Here is an 18,011-nt window from a genome sequence, read left to right on the forward strand (position 1 = left end):
AACTTATTTGTTTCACAGCAGTAACCTTTTGCCCGACAACAAGCGATTACGTAACCCAGCCCCCAAGATATAATATAAAAAACGGGTAATCGCAAACGCTCCACAGTTGTTTACCAAGCGTGAACGCAGGCGGTGATTAGGGGATATAGACGCAAGACCCGTGAAATGGCACTCAAGTTTGCGGCGAATCTGAACTTTTTGTTCACAGAGCGAGCGGTGACGATCGCGGAGCGGATCAGGCTGGCCCACCAGAGCGGATTCCGGGCCGTGGAGATCCCCTATCCGGAGGGCGAGACGGGGGACGTGGTGGCCGCCGTCAAGGAGACGGGCATGGTGGTCAGCCTGGTGAACCTGGCCTTCGACAAGACCGACGACCAGCTGCGCTTCGGCTCCACCAGTGTGCCGGGATCGGAGCAGCTCTTCCGCAGCCAGCTGGACGCCACCATTGAGTTTGCCCGCCAGGTGGACTGCGGCAAGATCCACCTCACCGCCGGACTCTTCAAGGGCGGCCAGGAGAGCGACTACACGAGGACGTACACCTCCAATCTGAAGATCGCCGCCGATAGCCTCAGGGCGAGCAAGATGATTGGCGTGATTGAGCCAATTAACAAGTACGCCGTGCCCGGCTACTATATGAACTCGTACGCCAAGGCCGCCGGAGTGCTGGCCGATGTGGGTGCCGACAACATCCGGCTGCTGGCCGATCTCTACCATCTGCAGCATCTGCACGGCAATGTGTCCAAGACGCTCGAGGAGTACAAGTCACTCATCGGTCACTTCCAGATTGCCCAGGTGCCGCATCGCCACGAGCCGGACGTTTCCGGGGAGCTGGACTACGGCTACGTCTTTAAGGCCCTCCAGGAGTTCGGCTACCAGGACTGGGTGGGCTGCGAGTACAAGCCTAAGACGACGACGGTCGAGGGCTTGGGCTGGGTCAGCAAGCTGGGCTACACGCTCTGATCATCGCGAAGGTCACGAAAGACACTGGGGATTGCATTTACACACATGTATTTACACTTTTTACAAACATAAAGATGGTTGAACCAATATTCTCTATTCTAATACTCTGTATCGAGTTTTTCCAAGGCATTTTCATGTATTCTTACAATGGTTTCTAGTTCCTTTCAAAAATTAATAGTTTTTCTCTGCATTCCCTATTTAAATGAAAATCATATGATCCCGTTCTTTCTCAAGGAATTGTCATGCATCGGTCAAAAGGTCATGGAATTGACCTACAGCAAGTGTGGAATAAAACAGTAGCTACGCGTATAGGATAAGATAAGATTAGATAGTGGGCAGATTCCCATATCTCGTCAGCCGTCACTCTCGCTCCGAATCACCCGTTTGGCATATTCCGCGATGTGGAGCACGCCGAGCTCCGGGGAGGCGATGTGCAGGTTGTCCCCGTTGCAGAAAACCGTGTTGATGTAAGGATTGTGCAGCTCGGCCACCAACGTGGAGCAGGCTGTCGAGGAGTCGCCTGTGGACTTGAGCATTTTCTAAAACGAAACAATTTTTCAAAAAAGTTTTAGTATAGGGAGAATGCATATATCATAAATGGAATTTATTATTTCAATTATATTTTTTTTCATAACTCAGTTCATAAAGAAAGACTGTAAAGTTCAGATCTGAATGATGCTGCCTCATAGCTAATGTGCTAAATGTCAAGACACTTTCCCCAAAGGTTAAACTCTGAATAACTGATAAGTGAATAAATGATTAAGGAAGGAATTGTTGTTTAACTCTATTTCTGTTTGCAATTAGCACGTATACATAACTAAATTAAGATTACAAGCGAACTAATGTCTAAGCTGATAATGATTGTCCTCATTTTAAACAGCTTTCATAAAGATATTGAGATATACAAAAGCCAAAAACCGCACAAATTTAACCAGGCTTTAGCTTCATTGAAAACCATTCTTTAGTTAGGTAGGTCGTTATCTTATTTTTGTGGCTAGGGCATGGTATGATAATTTGATATAATATGTCCTTAGGTAAATAAATGAATTTAATTTTGCTAGGCTACTCACCATCCAGAACTCGTTGCCCGGTAGTGCGTTGCCGTCCCAGGCGTAGGACACCACTAGGAGCATTCCGGCGTGCTCGGGGTCAGTCAACTTCCGTGCGGGATTGCGCTTGGAAATGAGCACCCTGATGCCGTCCTTCGGATGGCCGGGGATCTCCACCAGCGATCCGTTGCGCAGTCCGCCGCAGTCGGTGATCGAAAACCAGGAGAAGTGCACGAGACCCACATGATTGAGCTTGTTGCCCAGCGTGCGCATGCGCTGCTCGAAGGTCTCCAGGAAGATGCGCTCCTGCTGAGCAGCTGCTTTCCACACACCCAGGCCGAAGCCCACCACATGGATGTAGGCCAGCTTCTTGGCGCGCTGAGCCCTCGCCTGCGCCTCCAGCAGCAGCATGTCGAAGCTGATGGCGTAGCGCCGCTTCATCACCAGGTTATCGAAGACGTCCTGCTTGTTCCTTGAGGGTCCAAAGCGTCTGTTGTTGATCACAGCCTCGCCGTGGATGAGATCACGCGTGGCATAGAATCCGCGCCACAGGCGCCGGTAGTCCTCTTTTCGCGTTTTAGACGACTCATCCAAGGCCATTCCATAGCCGTTTTCCCGCGTATTCTGCTGGCGTGCAATGACAATGTCCTGGAACTCCATGAGATTGCGCCGCGACAGCCGAGCTCCAATCATGCCCACTATAACGCCTGTCCGCTCCAGCGTCTTGGTGTGCAAGTCAACGTGACCGCAATTGGTCCGCTCGCCCTCGTTAACGAACTCAGTGTGTGAGCTCACGGAGAGCAGGGCGGACAACTTGATGTCGTCGTAGCTCAGGACGTCGGCCAGCACCAGGGGTGCCTTTTCCTCCGGCGTGCCCACGGATTCAAAGCCACTGGCCCCCGTCTCACCGCTCAGCAGCAGGAACTTGTCGTTGCGGGCAAAGAAGCTGGCGCAGCGCTTCTCCAGGAGGCGCTGCACAAATCCACAGAGAGAGAGTGGCCTGTAGATGGGCTTCTCCACGGAGTTCCCTGCATCCAGAGGTGGGAAATGCATTAGTTTGAGATGATTAATGGAAGGAGGAGGGGTACTCACCCCAGTGGCACTTGTGCTCCAGATACTGCAGATAGAGGCCCAGAGTGCGTTCGTGTATCACCGGATAGGCGGAGGCTACCTCCTCGTTGATCCTGGTCAGCCGCATAGGAGATTGCCTCTTCACCCGGACACTCTCCACACCAAACTGAAGGATGAGGAAAGACAGCTTTAAATAGCGACCACCTGAACTGACTGCCACTACCACCCACCTCCAGAGGAAACTCCTGGGATTTGGCCATCACATTTTCCAAATCATTGTCTCCAGCAACAGGCTTCTTCACCTGCCGGCAATCCTTTAGCAATTTGCGTCCGAAATTGGTCAGCGGCAGGGAATCCCCGGTGATCGCGGGCCAAACTTGGTCAACATCAGCTCCAAAGGTGGACATGGCTCTCGAGTGCGTTGTGTTTTGATTTCACAATTGTGTTTAAATGGTTTGGGGGTGGAGATTGGGGCGGCATTTTATAAAAGCCCCAAGTGCAGTGATATCGATAGGCAAGAAGTAAAATCGTCTTTCCCAAAAACATGAAATTATTCTGGCTTGGTCTGGCAACACCAAGCCACTTTCACTTTTCCGGCCAGAGGGTGTTTTTCCCGGTGTTTTTATATGAAAACTTGCGCTTTTTCGGTATGCTGCACTTTCTTAATAACAGAGAACTCCTGAAAATTCTATAAACGCGACGATATTATTCCAGATTACAGCCTTTATATCGATACTAGGTGTGTAAAACTATCGGCTATCGATAGGAAGCTAAAAAATGATACAACATCGATGCTATCGTGTCAATCGAATATTTGCCTTAAAAACATCAAGGCAATCGAATGTGACTACTGGCACGGCATAAAAAAATTGAGTTTTCATTTTTTTTTACGGATTTGCGAGCACGAGAGCCGAGCCACCAGCCAAAGGATTGTTGAGCGAGCCCAAGCACTGCGCTGAGTAAGTAGCGTTTCCGCGGAAACGGTCGGGAAAGCCGGGAAAACCACGGCAGACGGTGGAAATTGCGCGCGGCAAAAGGCCAGCGACAAGCCACACACACACAAGACCCGCACAAAGCCGACGCACACAGGCGCACGCACAGCGCATGCAAAAACTGAAACACAAACAAAAAATTTCGCTTTTGGTCGACTAGGGGATACCCTACATCGTACATACGCTGTGTATACATATGTCTTGCCCAGACTTCAACCGGGCAGATTACAAAAACCAAGCTTAAGTGGTAACTTCTCTAGAAATGTTCCGGTTTGATACAACCTTGAGGATAGCACGGTAGTCGACTTTGGAATACCGTACTCGCGGTCACCAAATTTATGGTTAATATTGAAACACAAACTGGGAATACCTACATATGTATATAGTCGACTTGGAGATAGCCTAGTCTCTGCTAAAAACCTTAATCACAATGATATTTAGTCGTTTTCCCATCGTACCTTTAATAAGTACCACAGAAGTTTCTTAAAGGAAGTAGGTTCTTCAACAAGTGTCAAAGTTTGGGTACATAGTTCTTAAAACATATATTTTAGAAATCGATCATAAGTGTACCAGCCTTTGGTTTAGCAATCGATACAAATTGATATTCATTGTGCCTTTTATATTGGTTTCTCCCTCTTGGTATCCTGCTGCCCCCTGCGAACCACCCACTCCAGCCCGGTGAACGACTTAAGACGCTGTCCCTCCGCCCCGTCAAAGACAGCTGTCCGATTCATCGCTATCCCGTTGCCTCGGCTGCCGCCATCCTCCGCGTGAAGATGTCCGACTACAGCGACCTTGACCGCCAGATCGAGCAGCTTAAACGCTGCGAGATCATCAAGGAGAACGAGGTTAAGGCCCTGTGCGCCAAGGCACGCGAGATCCTTGTGGAGGAGGGCAATGTGCAGCGGGTGGACTCACCGGTGACCGTGTGCGGCGACATCCACGGTCAGTTCTACGATCTGAAGGAGCTGTTCAAGGTTGGCGGCGATGTGCCCGAGAAGAATTATCTCTTCATGGGTGACTTTGTGGACCGCGGCTACTACAGCGTGGAGACGTTCCTGCTGCTCCTGGCGCTGAAGGTGCGCTATCCGGATCGCATCACACTGATCCGCGGCAACCATGAGTCTCGCCAGATCACCCAGGTGTACGGCTTCTATGACGAGTGCCTGCGCAAATACGGCTCGACGGCCGTGTGGCGCTACTGCACGGAGATCTTTGACTACCTCAGCCTGTCAGCGATCATCGACGGCAAGATATTTTGCGTGCACGGCGGCCTGTCGCCGTCCATCCAGTACCTGGACCAGATCCGTAGCATCGATCGCAAGCAGGAGGTGCCGCACGATGGGCCCATGTGCGATCTGCTCTGGAGCGATCCGGAGGACCAGACCGGCTGGGGCGTGTCGCCGCGCGGCGCTGGCTACCTCTTTGGCTCGGACGTGGTCTCTCAGTTCAATCGCACCAACGAGATCGACATGATTTGCCGTGCGCACCAGCTGGTGATGGAGGGCTTTAAGTGGCACTTCAACGAGACTGTCCTCACCGTCTGGTCGGCGCCCAACTACTGCTATCGGTGAGTTAGCCGCATGCAAACTGATCGAATTTATTTAGTAACTATCTTATCCACTTGCAGATGCGGCAATGTGGCTGCCATTTTGGAGCTGAACGAGTACCTGCACCGCGACTTTGTCATCTTCGAGGCGGCTCCTCAGGAGAGTCGTGGCATACCCTCGAAGAAGCCCCAGGCGGATTACTTCCTGTAAGACGCGCGCAGTCGCCACAAACCACTCCGGCTCCGCTTACGAACGTGGAGCACAAAATATAAAGAGAAAATACAAACTGCCAGCATGCCTAAGCAAAGAAAAGCAAACACGAACTGCAACTGCAGGTACAAGGAGAAACATTTGTAACATACACGTAAGCTAGGATATGAAACGGCGACCAACGACAGACTGCACTTGCATCCCGAGCAGCCAGACACAGTTCCACGTTCAGTTTTACATAAATTATCTAGATATCTTACATATACATTTTTTTTTTACCATCATTTTACCTCTGTGTTTCATCTGCAATTCGCGTTCTTTTGTTGGCTGTTTGTGCTGTTGCGTGTTCCGTGTGAGCGAAGGATTTAACATCATCGTGGATCGCCTATGCAACCTGCGCATTGCATATAGCTACTAACTAATAGGATTAATGACCTTTCTCCGAGGCTCCTCCGAATTCGCCTGGCGCAGACGCGGACGGTTTGCATTCACACCCGTAACTGTCGTCTTCTCGATGCGAATTCCCCCGAGATCGGTCCACTTACTATACACATACACGTAGGTTAAAGCAATAAGCTATATTGGCCAACAGATTGCATGAAGTCGGCAGAGTTAGAAAGGAATTAGGAGGAGAAGTGTTAGGTCCTCAATATGTTAACAGATTTGAAAACGACTTTGCATGCATGCCTGCGACGGAATTTCTCAGCAAGAAACAGCTGGTAAAGACCAGATACGAAGAAAGTACTGTAGTAATTCGTAGAATGTAAGAAATTTTAAGTACGCCCCAGATTGGGATATTATATACAAGTTAATTATATATACTTATATTTAAAATAAAGATTGTAAGCTGAGGTCGCAATTGATCAAGAGTTCCGTATGTTTTCAGAACCGCGAGGATAATAAAAAACACTTATAACTTTATAATTCCGAATACTTAGCATGGTAATGCTAATGTTTTCTTCTGCCCAAGAAAGGCCATCCAAAATATTCCCTTTCCAACTCACTTTTGCCATTATCTTCTGCAGTTTTCAGTTTATCAGTTACTTAGAGACTAGTTATATGTTTATACATAAAAAAAATAGATGGTTATATTCCACAGGGGGCGCTTGTGATTCAGTAACGGGTTCAGGAAGGGTCTCAAATCGGTTTTCAGTGTTCCTCCAGCTCGAGTCCGTGCTCCTTCATTTGCTCGTACAGGCAGGATTCAAAAGCGACGGCAGCATCGCAACTGAAAAGGATATGGGGATTATGGCGGCTGTTGAGCCGAATCAGAGGTGGGCCCAAACTACTCACTGATCCTCGGGTGCTTCGATGGCCTCGCATTTGTCCACCACCTCGGCGGGGGCGTCCTCCTTCTCAGCATCGTGCTTGCTCATGGCCTTGATCATCTCCACGGCGTGCTCCTTGTTCAGCTTGCCGGACTCATCCATCTGCAAAGGGAGAAGATGGTCACCACCATCGCCAATCACCGCTGGATCACTGGAGCAGCACTTACAATCTGGAACTTCTTCATCACGCAGGCGCGCAGGCACTTGCCCTCGTGTCCCTCGGCCGCCTCGTGGTCCATCATCTGTTTCACATCCTCTGTAATGGATATGTGAGTAGTGTTAGGTTTAAGATGATTTTGAAATCTGTTCATAAATGTGTTTAGGATACCAATACCCTGGTATTAACTAAGTGTTTTCTACAAAAATGTATAAATTGGTACAAACTTTTAGAACTTAAGTGTAAATTTCCAATTGATCAATTTCAAATATTGAAATGCTTAAGTGTGTTCTAAAATGAAATTTAATATCATTAAGTTGGTAATCATATCATCACAACCTTTTCTTTGGCATTTTTTACCTATATTTTTTGAGATAAATACATATATTTGTATAATTTTCTGTATAAATGTAGTAGAATTTTGATATTTGGTGCCCTAAAAATGTTTCAGACTTTTTTTTCTTGATATATTTTTTGCATCTTCCCTATTCTGATAAAAATCCTATGCATGCAAAATCCAAATTTTAATAATTGGATAACATACTTGATATATCTTATTTTATTTTGTATCTTTCCTATTCTGATAAAAATCCTAATAATCGGATATCCAATATGGTGCCCTTATAAAGTTTCAAAAAACTCCAGGCGACTATTAATAAAAAAAAGTTTTGAAATTATTTTTGTATCTTTGCATCCTGATAAAAATCCTAATACTTTTTCCAGGTCACTATTAATAAATCAATTTGTTGATATATTTTTTTGGATCTTCCCCATCCTGATAATCCTGGCTGCCCCCATCTGGACCACCCACCATCGCTGGCGCCCGTCTCAGCCTTGCACTCGTTGGCCAGCTCGGTGACATGGTCCTTGGTCAGCTCCTCGTGCGGCTTGGCGGAGGCGGCTCCCAGGAGGCACACCAGGACCAGGAGGAGCAGAACGGATTGGTTGACCAGACGCGACATTTCGATTTGCGATTGAACTGCGCGACGTACGAACTCTGACTTGGATGCGAATGGCTGGCGACACCGGCGTTTTATAGGAGCAACACCCAAATGCCGGGTCCCGTGATTGACTTGGCAGATCGGATCAATTGCTAATCTCCGGCAGGCGCGTCTCAAGCCGCTACGGCAATTACCCGCAATTATGAACTACATGGGCAGCACATGACACCACTCCACTCCGCCGCTCTGGACGGGATCCGCCGGAGATGCCCTCGACTGGGCATCGTGTGAACAAGTGACACTCCGCCCGAGCTGCGAGATGAGATGGCCCACCGATCTCCACTTACCTGCTTAATTGGTGACTGGCATGAAATCACTGGAAATGGGTATAGAAATGGAAATGAAAATGCAAAATGCAAAGTACCGCTTGTAATTAAATCGATCAACAGCTCTGGGTGAGATGAGTGATTGTGACTGGCGTGGCCATGCCAGCTATTATATTATTATATGGATTCCCGATCCCCCACTGGGTTTCATCCAGGCAAATTGGCCGTTTAGGCCATAATGTACCCTTGATCTGTTGCCTGTCTGTTTCCCAGTTTGTCTGATAATTCACTGGAATATTCTGTATGTTGGACAGTCTATTTGCTATTTCCACCGAGTGGAAATTTCAGGGCACGCAATCTATATTGTACAATCGAACGCTAAAATTGGACTATTTCCAATATCGTGCAAGCATGTTGCGTGCCAATTTTCTAGTGCTATAAGGTTGAAGAAGGTTTGCAAGTTTTCGGTATTAACAAGTTTAAAATTGCCTTAATTCAAATAAGTGAACACTTTGAGAGTTATTCATGCTCGAACATATATATAATCGAGTTTTAATGAGATGGTTTCCGCCTTTCAAATAATGTAATAAAAATATTTGTATTTTATGAATGAAATATAAATTTGAATCTAAACTTAAAAAAAATGAATAAAATCATGTGTTTAAACACTCGGACTTTAAATATAAATAAAATTTGTATCAGGCCAATTAAAAAATAAAACATTCTCCAAAAAAGAAATTTTCAATATTTTGAAATAGGTCTTCAAGGGTTTTTAAATTTACATTTCTTGTGATTTAACATTTGTATTCCTAGGGAAATGAAGGGGCGATTAAAATCATAATCACTACTTACAATATTTATTATTTTTAAATACTTGTCCTTTTTGCTAAGCCGTGAGAATAGTGATCAATAATATATATACCTTACAAACTTTCGTGTACAAAGATTTCCTTGAGAGTTGTAAGATTAAATATCAACATACATTAATGCGATTACCATTACCTAAACAGAACTGACCCATTTGCTGGGTAGCGTTGGCAAAGTGAAAGATCGTCTTTGGAGCGTGACTTAAGGGGGCGACACTGAGAATAATGGACTTGACATTGGAAAAGTCGCTGTCATCAGCAAAATCAAGCGGAGAAAAGACATGTGCAGAAGAATACGTTTCGGGTGATGGGCAACTATATAAGCCAAGAAACCAAGAACCCAATTAAGTCAAAAACCAAAGAACAAGCCGGTGCAAAGATGAAACCATCCGCCATTACGCTGATAACGATCGTGATGGGAGTGCTCCTGCAGATGCACTGCATCCAGGGCCAGAACCAGGCGTTCGATCTCACCAAGCTGCTGCCCAAAACAGGAGCGGAGCCCGTCTGGGCGGTGATCGATCGCAACTTGCCGCAGGTGCAGGAGATGATCAGCGCGGCCAGGAAGGAGTGCGTCCAGAAGCTCAACCTTCCCAGAGATCAGCGGCCGCTGATGAAGGTGTCCAATCCCAGCGAGAAGGAGAAGTGCCTCGCGGAGTGCGTGCTTAAGAAGATCAAACTGGTGAGTGGAATCGGTGCAGATGTAGGGAAGATGGGCTTGACTCCCCCTCTCCAATTTCCATCCATTACAATCCCCAGATGGACGAGAACAACAAGCTAAACATTGGTCAGGTGGAGAAGCTGACCAGCCTGGTGACCCAGGACAACAAGGTGGCCATCGCCGTCAGCAGCAGCATGGCCTCGGCCTGCAACCGGGGCATCTCCTCCAAGAACGCCTGCGAGGCGGCCCACTTTTTCAACCAGTGCATCGGTCGCCAGTTGGAGCGCAACAACGTGAAGCTGGTCTGGTAGGGCAAAGGGATTATCTTCTACTAAAATTGAACCACTAAAATTTAACTAAAGTGCGGGAATGTGAACAATACTCCAAGTACATGGGCCATACTATTAATTATAACTTATAATATGATCTGGTGAAGATTCGTTCATATTATTCGTAAACTGATAAAAAAAACGTAGTAAGTCCAAGGACTACATATTTAATTTAAACATTTTCGCTTTGACTTTCATTAAATGCGGTGTTTTTTTATTTTGAATATAGAAATATTTAGTTTAACAACTATAACTAATTTAGGCATTTTAAACTTTGATTTGCTATGAAACTTTGAAATTAAACTTAAATATTAAATACGAATATTTAAAATCAATAAGAAGATAATTATTTTTACCATTCCGTTTTTCTATCAGTGTACCAAAAATACTACATGCATTCACAAAATTGTTATAATGTGAACTGTACTCCAAGTATTTTGTATTAATCATTAGAATGATTCAACAAATGTTTTTAGTTTTAACAAAAGGTTGTTTAGTTTGCAGAATAATATTAATAAAATCTAAAAATATAAAAACAATTTTTTTTTTTTACTTTTTCATCAAGTGCCTATAGGGTCGGGTATACTTTATAGTTTAGACTCAAATTATAATACCCACTGCCTCTGCTAGGGTTCATTATATTCAAAGTGGCATGTTAAATTTGGTATGTAGCTACACTTACTCCCATCCCACCCAATAAATATTCAGCATTTCGTTGGTTGGGCGCTTTTTATTTGTGTTGGGAACCACCCCAAATTCTCGAGCTGTTTCTAATTAAATTAAACCGGACTAATACACAAAAAAAAATGAAGTACAGGCAATAGAAGGTCAGCTCAGAGACCTTATTCCTTGATTTCGGGAATCTTGAAGCCGGAGGAGCGCATCTCGCGGAGCATGCACATGGCGATGCCGTGGGCAGCCTCGCACCTAAAAACAGGGATATACAAAGAAAATGTATAGAATAATATACCTAAAATATATTTTTGGGTGTCTCAAAAATCTCCTCCAACCTAATTGCCCCCTAGAAGCAAACCCCGATGTCACAGAAACCGTTTCAAAATATAAAAGACGATTTAAAATATATATAAAAATGTTTCTAAAATAAGAAAAAATTTTATCCGAAACAAATATAAATCGATGGATTTTGTGAACCCGGCGAACCGTCTGAGGTTTCTGTGCAGCATAAATTATATCCTTTAAAAAAAACTTGGGGATTTTTGGAGTAAGACTATACAAATAATATGTTTTGAAAAACGAGGTTCCTAAAATCAGAGCAAATTTACTCGGAAACACAAATAAAACTCTAAGATTCTGTGATTCTTCAAACCAACTGTCCCTAAAATCATCTGAGATTTCTGAAACATTGCAGATTATATCCTTTACAAACTCTATAAATAAACATCATCGAATTTGGGGATTTTTCCCGTCTTTCGGAATAGGTTTAACCAGACTTTTAAATACCCTTGGTCCACTCACTTGTCCTTCTCCGCCTTCATCGCTTCGTTGCAGGTCTTGATGATGCGACGGCCATCCTCCTCGCGATCCGGGAACATCATGTTGATCATTTCGACGGTCTTGTCCTCGTTGAACTGCAACTGACCCTCGGGCATCAGTTCGAACTGCTGCAGCATGCAGTGGCGGAAGCACTTGGACTCGTGCTTGGCGTCCTCCTTGTTTAGCACCATCTCGACGATGTGCTCTGTGGATTACAGAATTGTGGCTAAGCTAAGTGGTATTTGAAGGATCAAATGGGCTTACCCCTCAACGGTTTGGGAGTGCAGCCATCGCCAAAGGGCTCTATTAGCTCGACCACCTCGTCGACGGTCATGGAGACCTCTTCCTCCTCCGCCCTCGCCGGCGATCCCATCAGCACTACGGCGCTGGCCAGTGCCATTAGGAGGAGGTTCGTCATCGTCATCCGGTTGTTCTGCATCATTTTCGCCTCTCTTGTGGTTAGTGGACGGCCAGCGATGCCCGCTGGACATTTTATACCCATAGCAATCGTGTCCGGCACATCCGGTACATGCCAATCGCCCCCGGGTTGTAGATCTTTCGGCGATAGCCATGACATTGCTGGGGCGGATCATGCAAGCCCAACCAGAACTCCAACACCACAACCCACAAACCATCGCAGCCCAATCAGAATGCATCACAATTTACGTAGCCCTCCGGCTAACCTTTATTGATCTGGTCGAGGGAAGGGTAGGGGTTCTGTGCTCAATGGATACTTTTGATCTGATATATCTGCTGCGGATGCGGATTCCTAGGGAAACACGAACACCTTGATGTTGTTCTTCAGGCAGGAGAGCAAGGCATGGGCGGGATCGCAGTTGGGTGCGTTTTTGAGGCCCACCGTGGAGTCCTTGCACAGGTTGATACCCTTGCGGTACTCGTCCTTGTAGTTGTCCGGCAGCATGATGTCCATCTGCTTGAGGGTCGGCTCCAGCTGGAACTTGCCCTTCTTGATCTGAATGGGATCGAGTCAGAGGATTTAATCGAGCAGGGATTGGGTTTTAATAAGTTGGTACTATCAATATGGTTCTGGATATAACAAGAGTCGGATCGAATGGCGATATCTATTAAGCTTATATATGTAGAAGCTAGCAAGCCTTATTTGCTTAATTTTATTGCTATTAAATATAAATCCATATATTATCGCTTAATTGAAACTTAGAAGGGTTTGGTCAAACGTCTTTGTTATCCAGCACTCTAATGTGCAATATTATATATCATATCATATTTTTAAAATAATTTAATTGAATGATTTCAGTTAAAATCGGAAGAAAACAAATTTATTTTAATGTATTTTTTAAATGATTAACTATTATATCTATGATATAATAAAACATTTTTCCTCTGCGTTAAAAGATTTCTTATAATTTTCATTAAATTACAAAAAAGCAGGAAAATGGTATCTTTAAAAATTAAAATATGTTCTAGTAAGATAAGATTTTAAAAAATTTTATTTTTGGCCAATTAGAAACAAATGGTTTTTAACTCAATTTTCAAAATTCCTTATAATTTTACTATAAATTATATAAAATAAAAATTAAACTTTTTTAGTGTACTGTTTTAGTAACCAAAGACACCAAGTTGATTGTTTTGGTGCATGCTTTTACGTACCGCCTGCATCATTTCCAGGATGCAATTGATGTAGCAGTTGCTGTCCTTGCTATTGGGTATATTCCCGTTGCGGATGTTGTCGGCGACCTCCTTGCTGACCTTGGGATACTTGGGCAGGCAGACGTCGCGCATCAGTTTGCCGGCGGACCACATCTGCTCCTCCGTCACCTGGAAGTGGATAGCAAAGGTGTCCGTAAGGGCGAACTTTGGCGGGGGGCTTGAGCACCTACCCCTGCCTCCGAACCGGGCAGCGAACCCAAAAATATGGCGACACCGATCAGCAGCAAATGGAACTTCATTTTCGAGACGATACTGTGGAATCCGCAAGCCATTCGAATCTCCTTTTATACGCGACTCCCGACATGCAAATGAATTGATATTGAATCGAGCCCATTAGTGGGTGTGGAAATTATGGGTCAAGCGCAAATAACCGCCCACTGCTTATTTCCATATCGAAATCCCTGGCCGGGCTATAATCTTGCCACATTAATTGACCGTTTGGTGTTGGGTCACCATGCCAGGTGACATGCGAGGCGCTATTCTGGCCGAGATGGGTTGACTGATGTGCCTCACCTTCCGACTGTTTCCGATCATTCGAATGCAAACAAGATTTCAATCAGAGGTCTGCTGGGGCGGTTGCCAAGCCTATGAGCTCGAAATATAGCTACCTAGCCCCCGAATTATAATGTTCCCATCTGTTGGAACTCGGTTGCTTCTTCTTGTTCTGACTGAATTCGCGGTTTTATAGTCTTAAGACTTCATATAGGTTTTCTGATGGTTAGCTCTAAAAAAATTGTTACCATGGTGATTCTTAGTTCTCTTGTCCCTCACCTTGGTAAGGGTAAGGGTTCCTCTTTAAGCTTTAAAGAACACCTATAAAAGTGCCTTTAGTATATCAAGAATGTGTAACGTTTGGTATACCTTTATAAAGGCGCAGTACCGTATTTCAAAATAAGTAGGTACATTTGAATACCATTTAAATTAGTTGCCAGTCGCTATTTATTATGGGAATAACTTTAATTTGTGCAGTTTGTACGACTGATGACGTTGAATTACAATTGCGTGTGGCATGAATCAAAATAATTGATTAAGAGGGCAATACAAAATTTGAATTGCTTATTTATGAAGTGCAAGCAAATAATTAAAACTAGAAGCAAGCTGGGATATTAGGTAATGGCGACGTAGAGGGTGTTTCAGTACTCACTGTTGTCAATTATTTTTGATATATACAGTTCTTCATTCATTTCCCCACATATCCCATTTCCCATATCCTCATCCCGTAACACATTTAATTTTTATTTAAACATTTTATTTTTATTTGTACGTTTTAAATAAATGGCAGAAAATTAGTTTTTTTTTTAGGACAGAGACCAAGGTCGTCCTTCAAAATACGCCGCATATTTTGAAGGCCCAGCGTTTCCCTTAAGACGAAAATAGATGCATTACGTGACGAGCAGCGATGAGTTCCCCAGCTAAGTGAAACCACGGACGATCGGCGTTATAGAGATCTGTTTGAGATCGTCCAAGGAAGATGTAAAAGCTGATGAGTCTGATGAAGTCTGGTGGAAAAATCAGCGATGATATACCACAACCATTGTGAGTTCCACTGCAAAGATGAGAGACTGATAATAAAAATACTACAAAATAATTTCAGTTTAAGATAGTGTATATACAATATGTACATAATAACACTCACCTAATATGTGTTTTCTACGTTTTGTTGGCTGTTTTTTTACGTTTTCGTGTTGATATCTTTGTTTGCTAAAAGAAAAACTAGATTTTTAGCCACTTTTTATATAAATATTTTATTTTCTGTTCTTACTATGAGGTCTGTATTGAAGCACAACCGAATTAGGAATGAGACTGCGTTAGAGAAATGTGGTAAAGGGACTTTTCGGGGAATGACATTAATTCCAAGGCCCACTCTGTTAGTAACTTTTTACCAGGTAAATAAAATATGTCGTGAGCTGTTCTTAGTCATATCGATATGAAAAATTCGTTTAGTCTTAAAGCAAGTGATATTACCGCCTGCGATTTTTAACTTCTGTTAAACATAATATTATCTTCAACAACCAATCGATTATTAAGCCCGATTGTCTCTTTTGCAGCAATGCGATTATAGTATTGTAACTAGTAAGGTATGGTAAATATAGGAAATACTACTCTTAAGACTGGACAAGTAAATATAATTTATGAATACAAATAGGGGACCCAAGTTTTAAGTTGGCTTTGTCGAGAGTTTAGTGATTGTAAATTTGTATTCCAAGCACAATCCGAAATCCGGTTAAAAGTATAGGTCGAATATCGTATCCAAATTTTAATCTTTTGCCCCCCAATTGCGTGGAGTCCGGTCCAAAACGATACAAAGATGTCCGAACAGTTCAAGTTTAACGACGCCTTCAATAGCCAAACCATGCGCGGTCGCGCCAATGTAAGTCACCCAGCATCCAATAGTCTAGAGGATCCCACCAAAACCGAATCCCACAGGTAGCCAAGGCCACCTGGGCCTCGGTGGGCCTGGTCTATGTCCTGGTCAAGATGCACCGGCGCAACTCGAAGCGTCGCGAGGCCAAGCTTTACTGCAAGGGCTGCCAGCAGGCAATGCTGCACGGCTAGGGGGCGATACCACCAACTAACCGCTAACCCAGCCCCCAGGCCATACCCCACTGATCCGTCAAGAATCCTGTAGCTAGCGGCCCAGTTTGCAGTCCCCTAGTTGATGGCCCTGCCAGTCCCCAATCCTCGTGTACCCTGTAGAGTCTAATAAATTTCAAATCCTGACAACGAACCGAATTTTTCACTCGAGTAGGCCTGTCCATAGACTTCGTCCCTTGTCATCCCCATTCTATCAGGCCCTCGCCCGGAGACAGAATACACACACCTAGCACCCGGACCCAATCCCAGATCCCCAGTTCCCAGATTCTTAGCTCCCAGAGCGCCAAACAATGGCCGACGGCTTCAAGAAGTACTTCAATGGGACAACCATCAATGGACGCGCTAACGTAAGAAAGAATAAAATGTGGTTTCATTATGGATCCGATTTTATAGAAATTAGTACATCTATCAAAATATTTTCCATATTTAGAATTTCTCGTTGTCTTATTTCATAAGATTTATTTTACATTTCATCAACAATAACTTAAGTTACCATCACCGTCTCTTAGGAATTACATATAGTACGTAATATCGAATAGGCGTGCAATTTTTGTTTCTTCTTAAACTTGAATTTATAATTTGCATTTGCTTTAAACAAGTTTAGAAAAATAAACAATTCATTGCGAATATCTATAGCTTTTAGATAATATACAAGTTTTCGAAAAATGCTTTTAAAAGTAATATATATTTTTTAAATATCTATAGCCTTAAGATAATATAATAGTTTACAAAACAAGTTCAAATTCCAGTTCGTAAAAAAGTTTTTGAAAATAAAATTAATCATTTTCAATTTTTACTTTATACTAGGTCCATTGTTAAAAATCCTTTATTGTATACATAACATACCTCCAAAACTGTTGCAGGTGGCCAAGGCCACATACGCCACGTTGGCCCTGCTGTTCATCTTTTACCGGATGCGCCGCGGGTCCAAGTCCAGCGAACTGGCCGGCGGCAAGTGCAGCTGCGAATCGGACCAGGATCCGTCGGTCAATAGCGACATCGGTGCCTATGGCGTGGATCCCGACTGCTCCGTATGCCGGGAGCGATCGGAGCGGGCGATGACCGAGTATGACCGCGAGCAGCAACGCCGGGCGGCGGGCGAGGATGACGGTGGCTGCCGCGACGATCCCCCGCCTCCACCCCCTCCACCTGCATCCGGTGGATCCGGCTCAGCTCCGCGACGCAAGTGCCCCTGCGAGGAGCAGCAGCGGCGAGCCGATGGATCCCTGAAGCACAGCAGCAATAGCAATAGCAGCAGCAACAGCAGCAGGGCGCGAAACCAGCAGATGCAGCCGCCCTACCAGTACCACCAGTACAGGCAGCCCGAGGCGGAGCAAGTGCGTCCAGCCAGCCAGGTGATGGGCCAAGTGCACGACGCCTTCTACAGGGTGCTGCAAGGAGTCGTCGGGGCTGTTTTGGGTACCGCGGCGGTCAACACCAGCGGGGCGGGTTCCGCCACCGATGCCTCCAGTCAGGCAGCCGGAGCTGGAGTCTCTACGGATGAGCTGGAGGATGACGAGCGCTACGACGGTCAGGATTACGAGAACAGCGATGAGTCGCCGCTGAAGCGCCGCACCGCTCCGCGGTCTTGTGTGCCAACCAGCAGTGGCGGCCAGGAGAACGCCTCGGGACAGCCGGAGGAGCTGAGCCGGGAACAGGCAGGTGCCCAGTCGGAGGAACAGGCGGAGTACAACGCCTTTAGCGATGGCTTCGCCTCCGGCCTGTACTTCACCAGCGACGAGAAGTAAGGAACTCCACTGGTGGCCACGTTCTATGCCTCTTGGGATCTGCTA

At 45.1% G+C, this 18,011-nt stretch overlaps 9 protein-coding genes and 1 long non-coding RNA gene across 12 annotated transcripts; 5 read left to right on the forward strand and 5 right to left on the reverse strand.

Moving 5' to 3' along the window:
• Window positions 1-96: 96 nt before the first annotated feature.
• Window positions 97-1,064, forward strand: LOC119557000 (putative hydroxypyruvate isomerase). Its single transcript, XM_037869531.1, has one exon. The coding sequence runs from the start codon at window positions 166-168 to the stop codon at window positions 958-960; it is 795 nt and encodes a 264-aa protein (XP_037725459.1). The 5' UTR covers window positions 97-165; the 3' UTR covers window positions 961-1,064.
• Window positions 1,065-1,194: 130 nt separating this feature from the next.
• LOC119556999 lies at window positions 1,195-3,680 on the reverse strand. The gene is made up of 4 exons (XM_037869530.1): window positions 3,311-3,680; window positions 3,102-3,246; window positions 2,031-3,037; window positions 1,195-1,499 (listed from the first exon to the last, which is right to left on the reverse strand). Exons 1-4 carry the CDS (start codon window positions 3,485-3,487, stop codon window positions 1,314-1,316), a joined length of 1,515 nt encoding a protein of 504 aa, XP_037725458.1. The 5' UTR covers window positions 3,488-3,680; the 3' UTR covers window positions 1,195-1,313.
• A 224-nt stretch (window positions 3,681-3,904) lies between these two features.
• On the forward strand, window positions 3,905-6,753 carry LOC119556422 (serine/threonine-protein phosphatase 4 catalytic subunit). Its single transcript, XM_037868638.1, has 3 exons — window positions 3,905-4,039; window positions 4,747-5,642; window positions 5,703-6,753. The coding sequence occupies exons 2-3, from the start codon at window positions 4,849-4,851 to the stop codon at window positions 5,830-5,832; spliced, it is 924 nt and encodes a 307-aa protein (XP_037724566.1). The 5' UTR covers window positions 3,905-4,039; window positions 4,747-4,848; the 3' UTR covers window positions 5,833-6,753.
• Window positions 6,750-8,339, reverse strand: LOC119556424 (general odorant-binding protein 19d). 2 transcript variants are annotated; one of them, XM_037868640.1, is made up of 4 exons: window positions 8,129-8,330; window positions 7,328-7,416; window positions 7,126-7,262; window positions 6,750-7,060 (listed from the first exon to the last, which is right to left on the reverse strand). In XM_037868640.1, exons 1-4 carry the CDS (start codon window positions 8,277-8,279, stop codon window positions 6,982-6,984), a joined length of 456 nt encoding a protein of 151 aa, XP_037724568.1. In that variant the 5' UTR covers window positions 8,280-8,330; the 3' UTR covers window positions 6,750-6,981. The 2 variants fall into 2 exon arrangements, with proteins under 2 accessions (XP_037724568.1, XP_037724571.1); XM_037868643.1 differs by lacking the exons at window positions 6,750-7,060; window positions 7,126-7,262; window positions 7,328-7,416 and adding an exon at window positions 7,924-7,966 and having other exon boundaries at window positions 8,032-8,339.
• A 1,446-nt stretch (window positions 8,340-9,785) lies between these two features.
• LOC119556423 lies at window positions 9,786-10,976 on the forward strand. The gene is made up of 2 exons (XM_037868639.1): window positions 9,786-10,132; window positions 10,210-10,976. Exons 1-2 carry the CDS (start codon window positions 9,830-9,832, stop codon window positions 10,420-10,422), a joined length of 516 nt encoding a protein of 171 aa, XP_037724567.1. The 5' UTR covers window positions 9,786-9,829; the 3' UTR covers window positions 10,423-10,976.
• A 174-nt stretch (window positions 10,977-11,150) lies between these two features.
• Window positions 11,151-12,406, reverse strand: LOC119557519. The gene is made up of 3 exons (XM_037870293.1): window positions 12,199-12,406; window positions 11,917-12,139; window positions 11,151-11,367 (listed from the first exon to the last, which is right to left on the reverse strand). The coding sequence occupies exons 1-3, from the start codon at window positions 12,374-12,376 to the stop codon at window positions 11,283-11,285; spliced, it is 486 nt and encodes a 161-aa protein (XP_037726221.1). The 5' UTR covers window positions 12,377-12,406; the 3' UTR covers window positions 11,151-11,282.
• Window positions 12,407-12,595: 189 nt separating this feature from the next.
• On the reverse strand, window positions 12,596-13,934 carry LOC119557520 (general odorant-binding protein 19a). Its single transcript, XM_037870294.1, has 3 exons — window positions 13,794-13,934; window positions 13,564-13,731; window positions 12,596-12,907 (listed from the first exon to the last, which is right to left on the reverse strand). Exons 1-3 carry the CDS (start codon window positions 13,893-13,895, stop codon window positions 12,704-12,706), a joined length of 474 nt encoding a protein of 157 aa, XP_037726222.1. The 5' UTR covers window positions 13,896-13,934; the 3' UTR covers window positions 12,596-12,703.
• A 921-nt stretch (window positions 13,935-14,855) lies between these two features.
• Window positions 14,856-15,441, reverse strand: LOC119557522. 2 transcript variants are annotated; one of them, XR_005220091.1, is made up of 3 exons: window positions 15,386-15,441; window positions 15,260-15,324; window positions 14,856-15,169 (listed from the first exon to the last, which is right to left on the reverse strand). It is a non-coding gene; the product is annotated as an uncharacterized LOC119557522 (long non-coding RNA). The 2 variants fall into 2 exon arrangements; XR_005220092.1 differs by having other exon boundaries at window positions 14,856-15,185; window positions 15,386-15,440.
• Window positions 15,442-15,783: 342 nt separating this feature from the next.
• LOC119557521 (putative 60S ribosomal protein L33) lies at window positions 15,784-16,347 on the forward strand. Its single transcript, XM_037870295.1, has 2 exons — window positions 15,784-15,994; window positions 16,051-16,347. Exons 1-2 carry the CDS (start codon window positions 15,932-15,934, stop codon window positions 16,177-16,179), a joined length of 192 nt encoding a protein of 63 aa, XP_037726223.1. The 5' UTR covers window positions 15,784-15,931; the 3' UTR covers window positions 16,180-16,347.
• A 61-nt stretch (window positions 16,348-16,408) lies between these two features.
• On the forward strand, window positions 16,409-18,011 carry LOC119557518. The gene is made up of 2 exons (XM_037870291.1): window positions 16,409-16,565; window positions 17,082-18,011. Exons 1-2 carry the CDS (start codon window positions 16,509-16,511, stop codon window positions 17,964-17,966), a joined length of 942 nt encoding a protein of 313 aa, XP_037726219.1. The 5' UTR covers window positions 16,409-16,508; the 3' UTR covers window positions 17,967-18,011.

Source organism: Drosophila subpulchrella, chromosome X, assembly GCF_014743375.2.
Source record: "Drosophila subpulchrella strain 33 F10 #4 breed RU33 chromosome X, RU_Dsub_v1.1 Primary Assembly, whole genome shotgun sequence".
Classification (NCBI taxonomy): domain Eukaryota; kingdom Metazoa; phylum Arthropoda; class Insecta; order Diptera; family Drosophilidae; genus Drosophila; species Drosophila subpulchrella.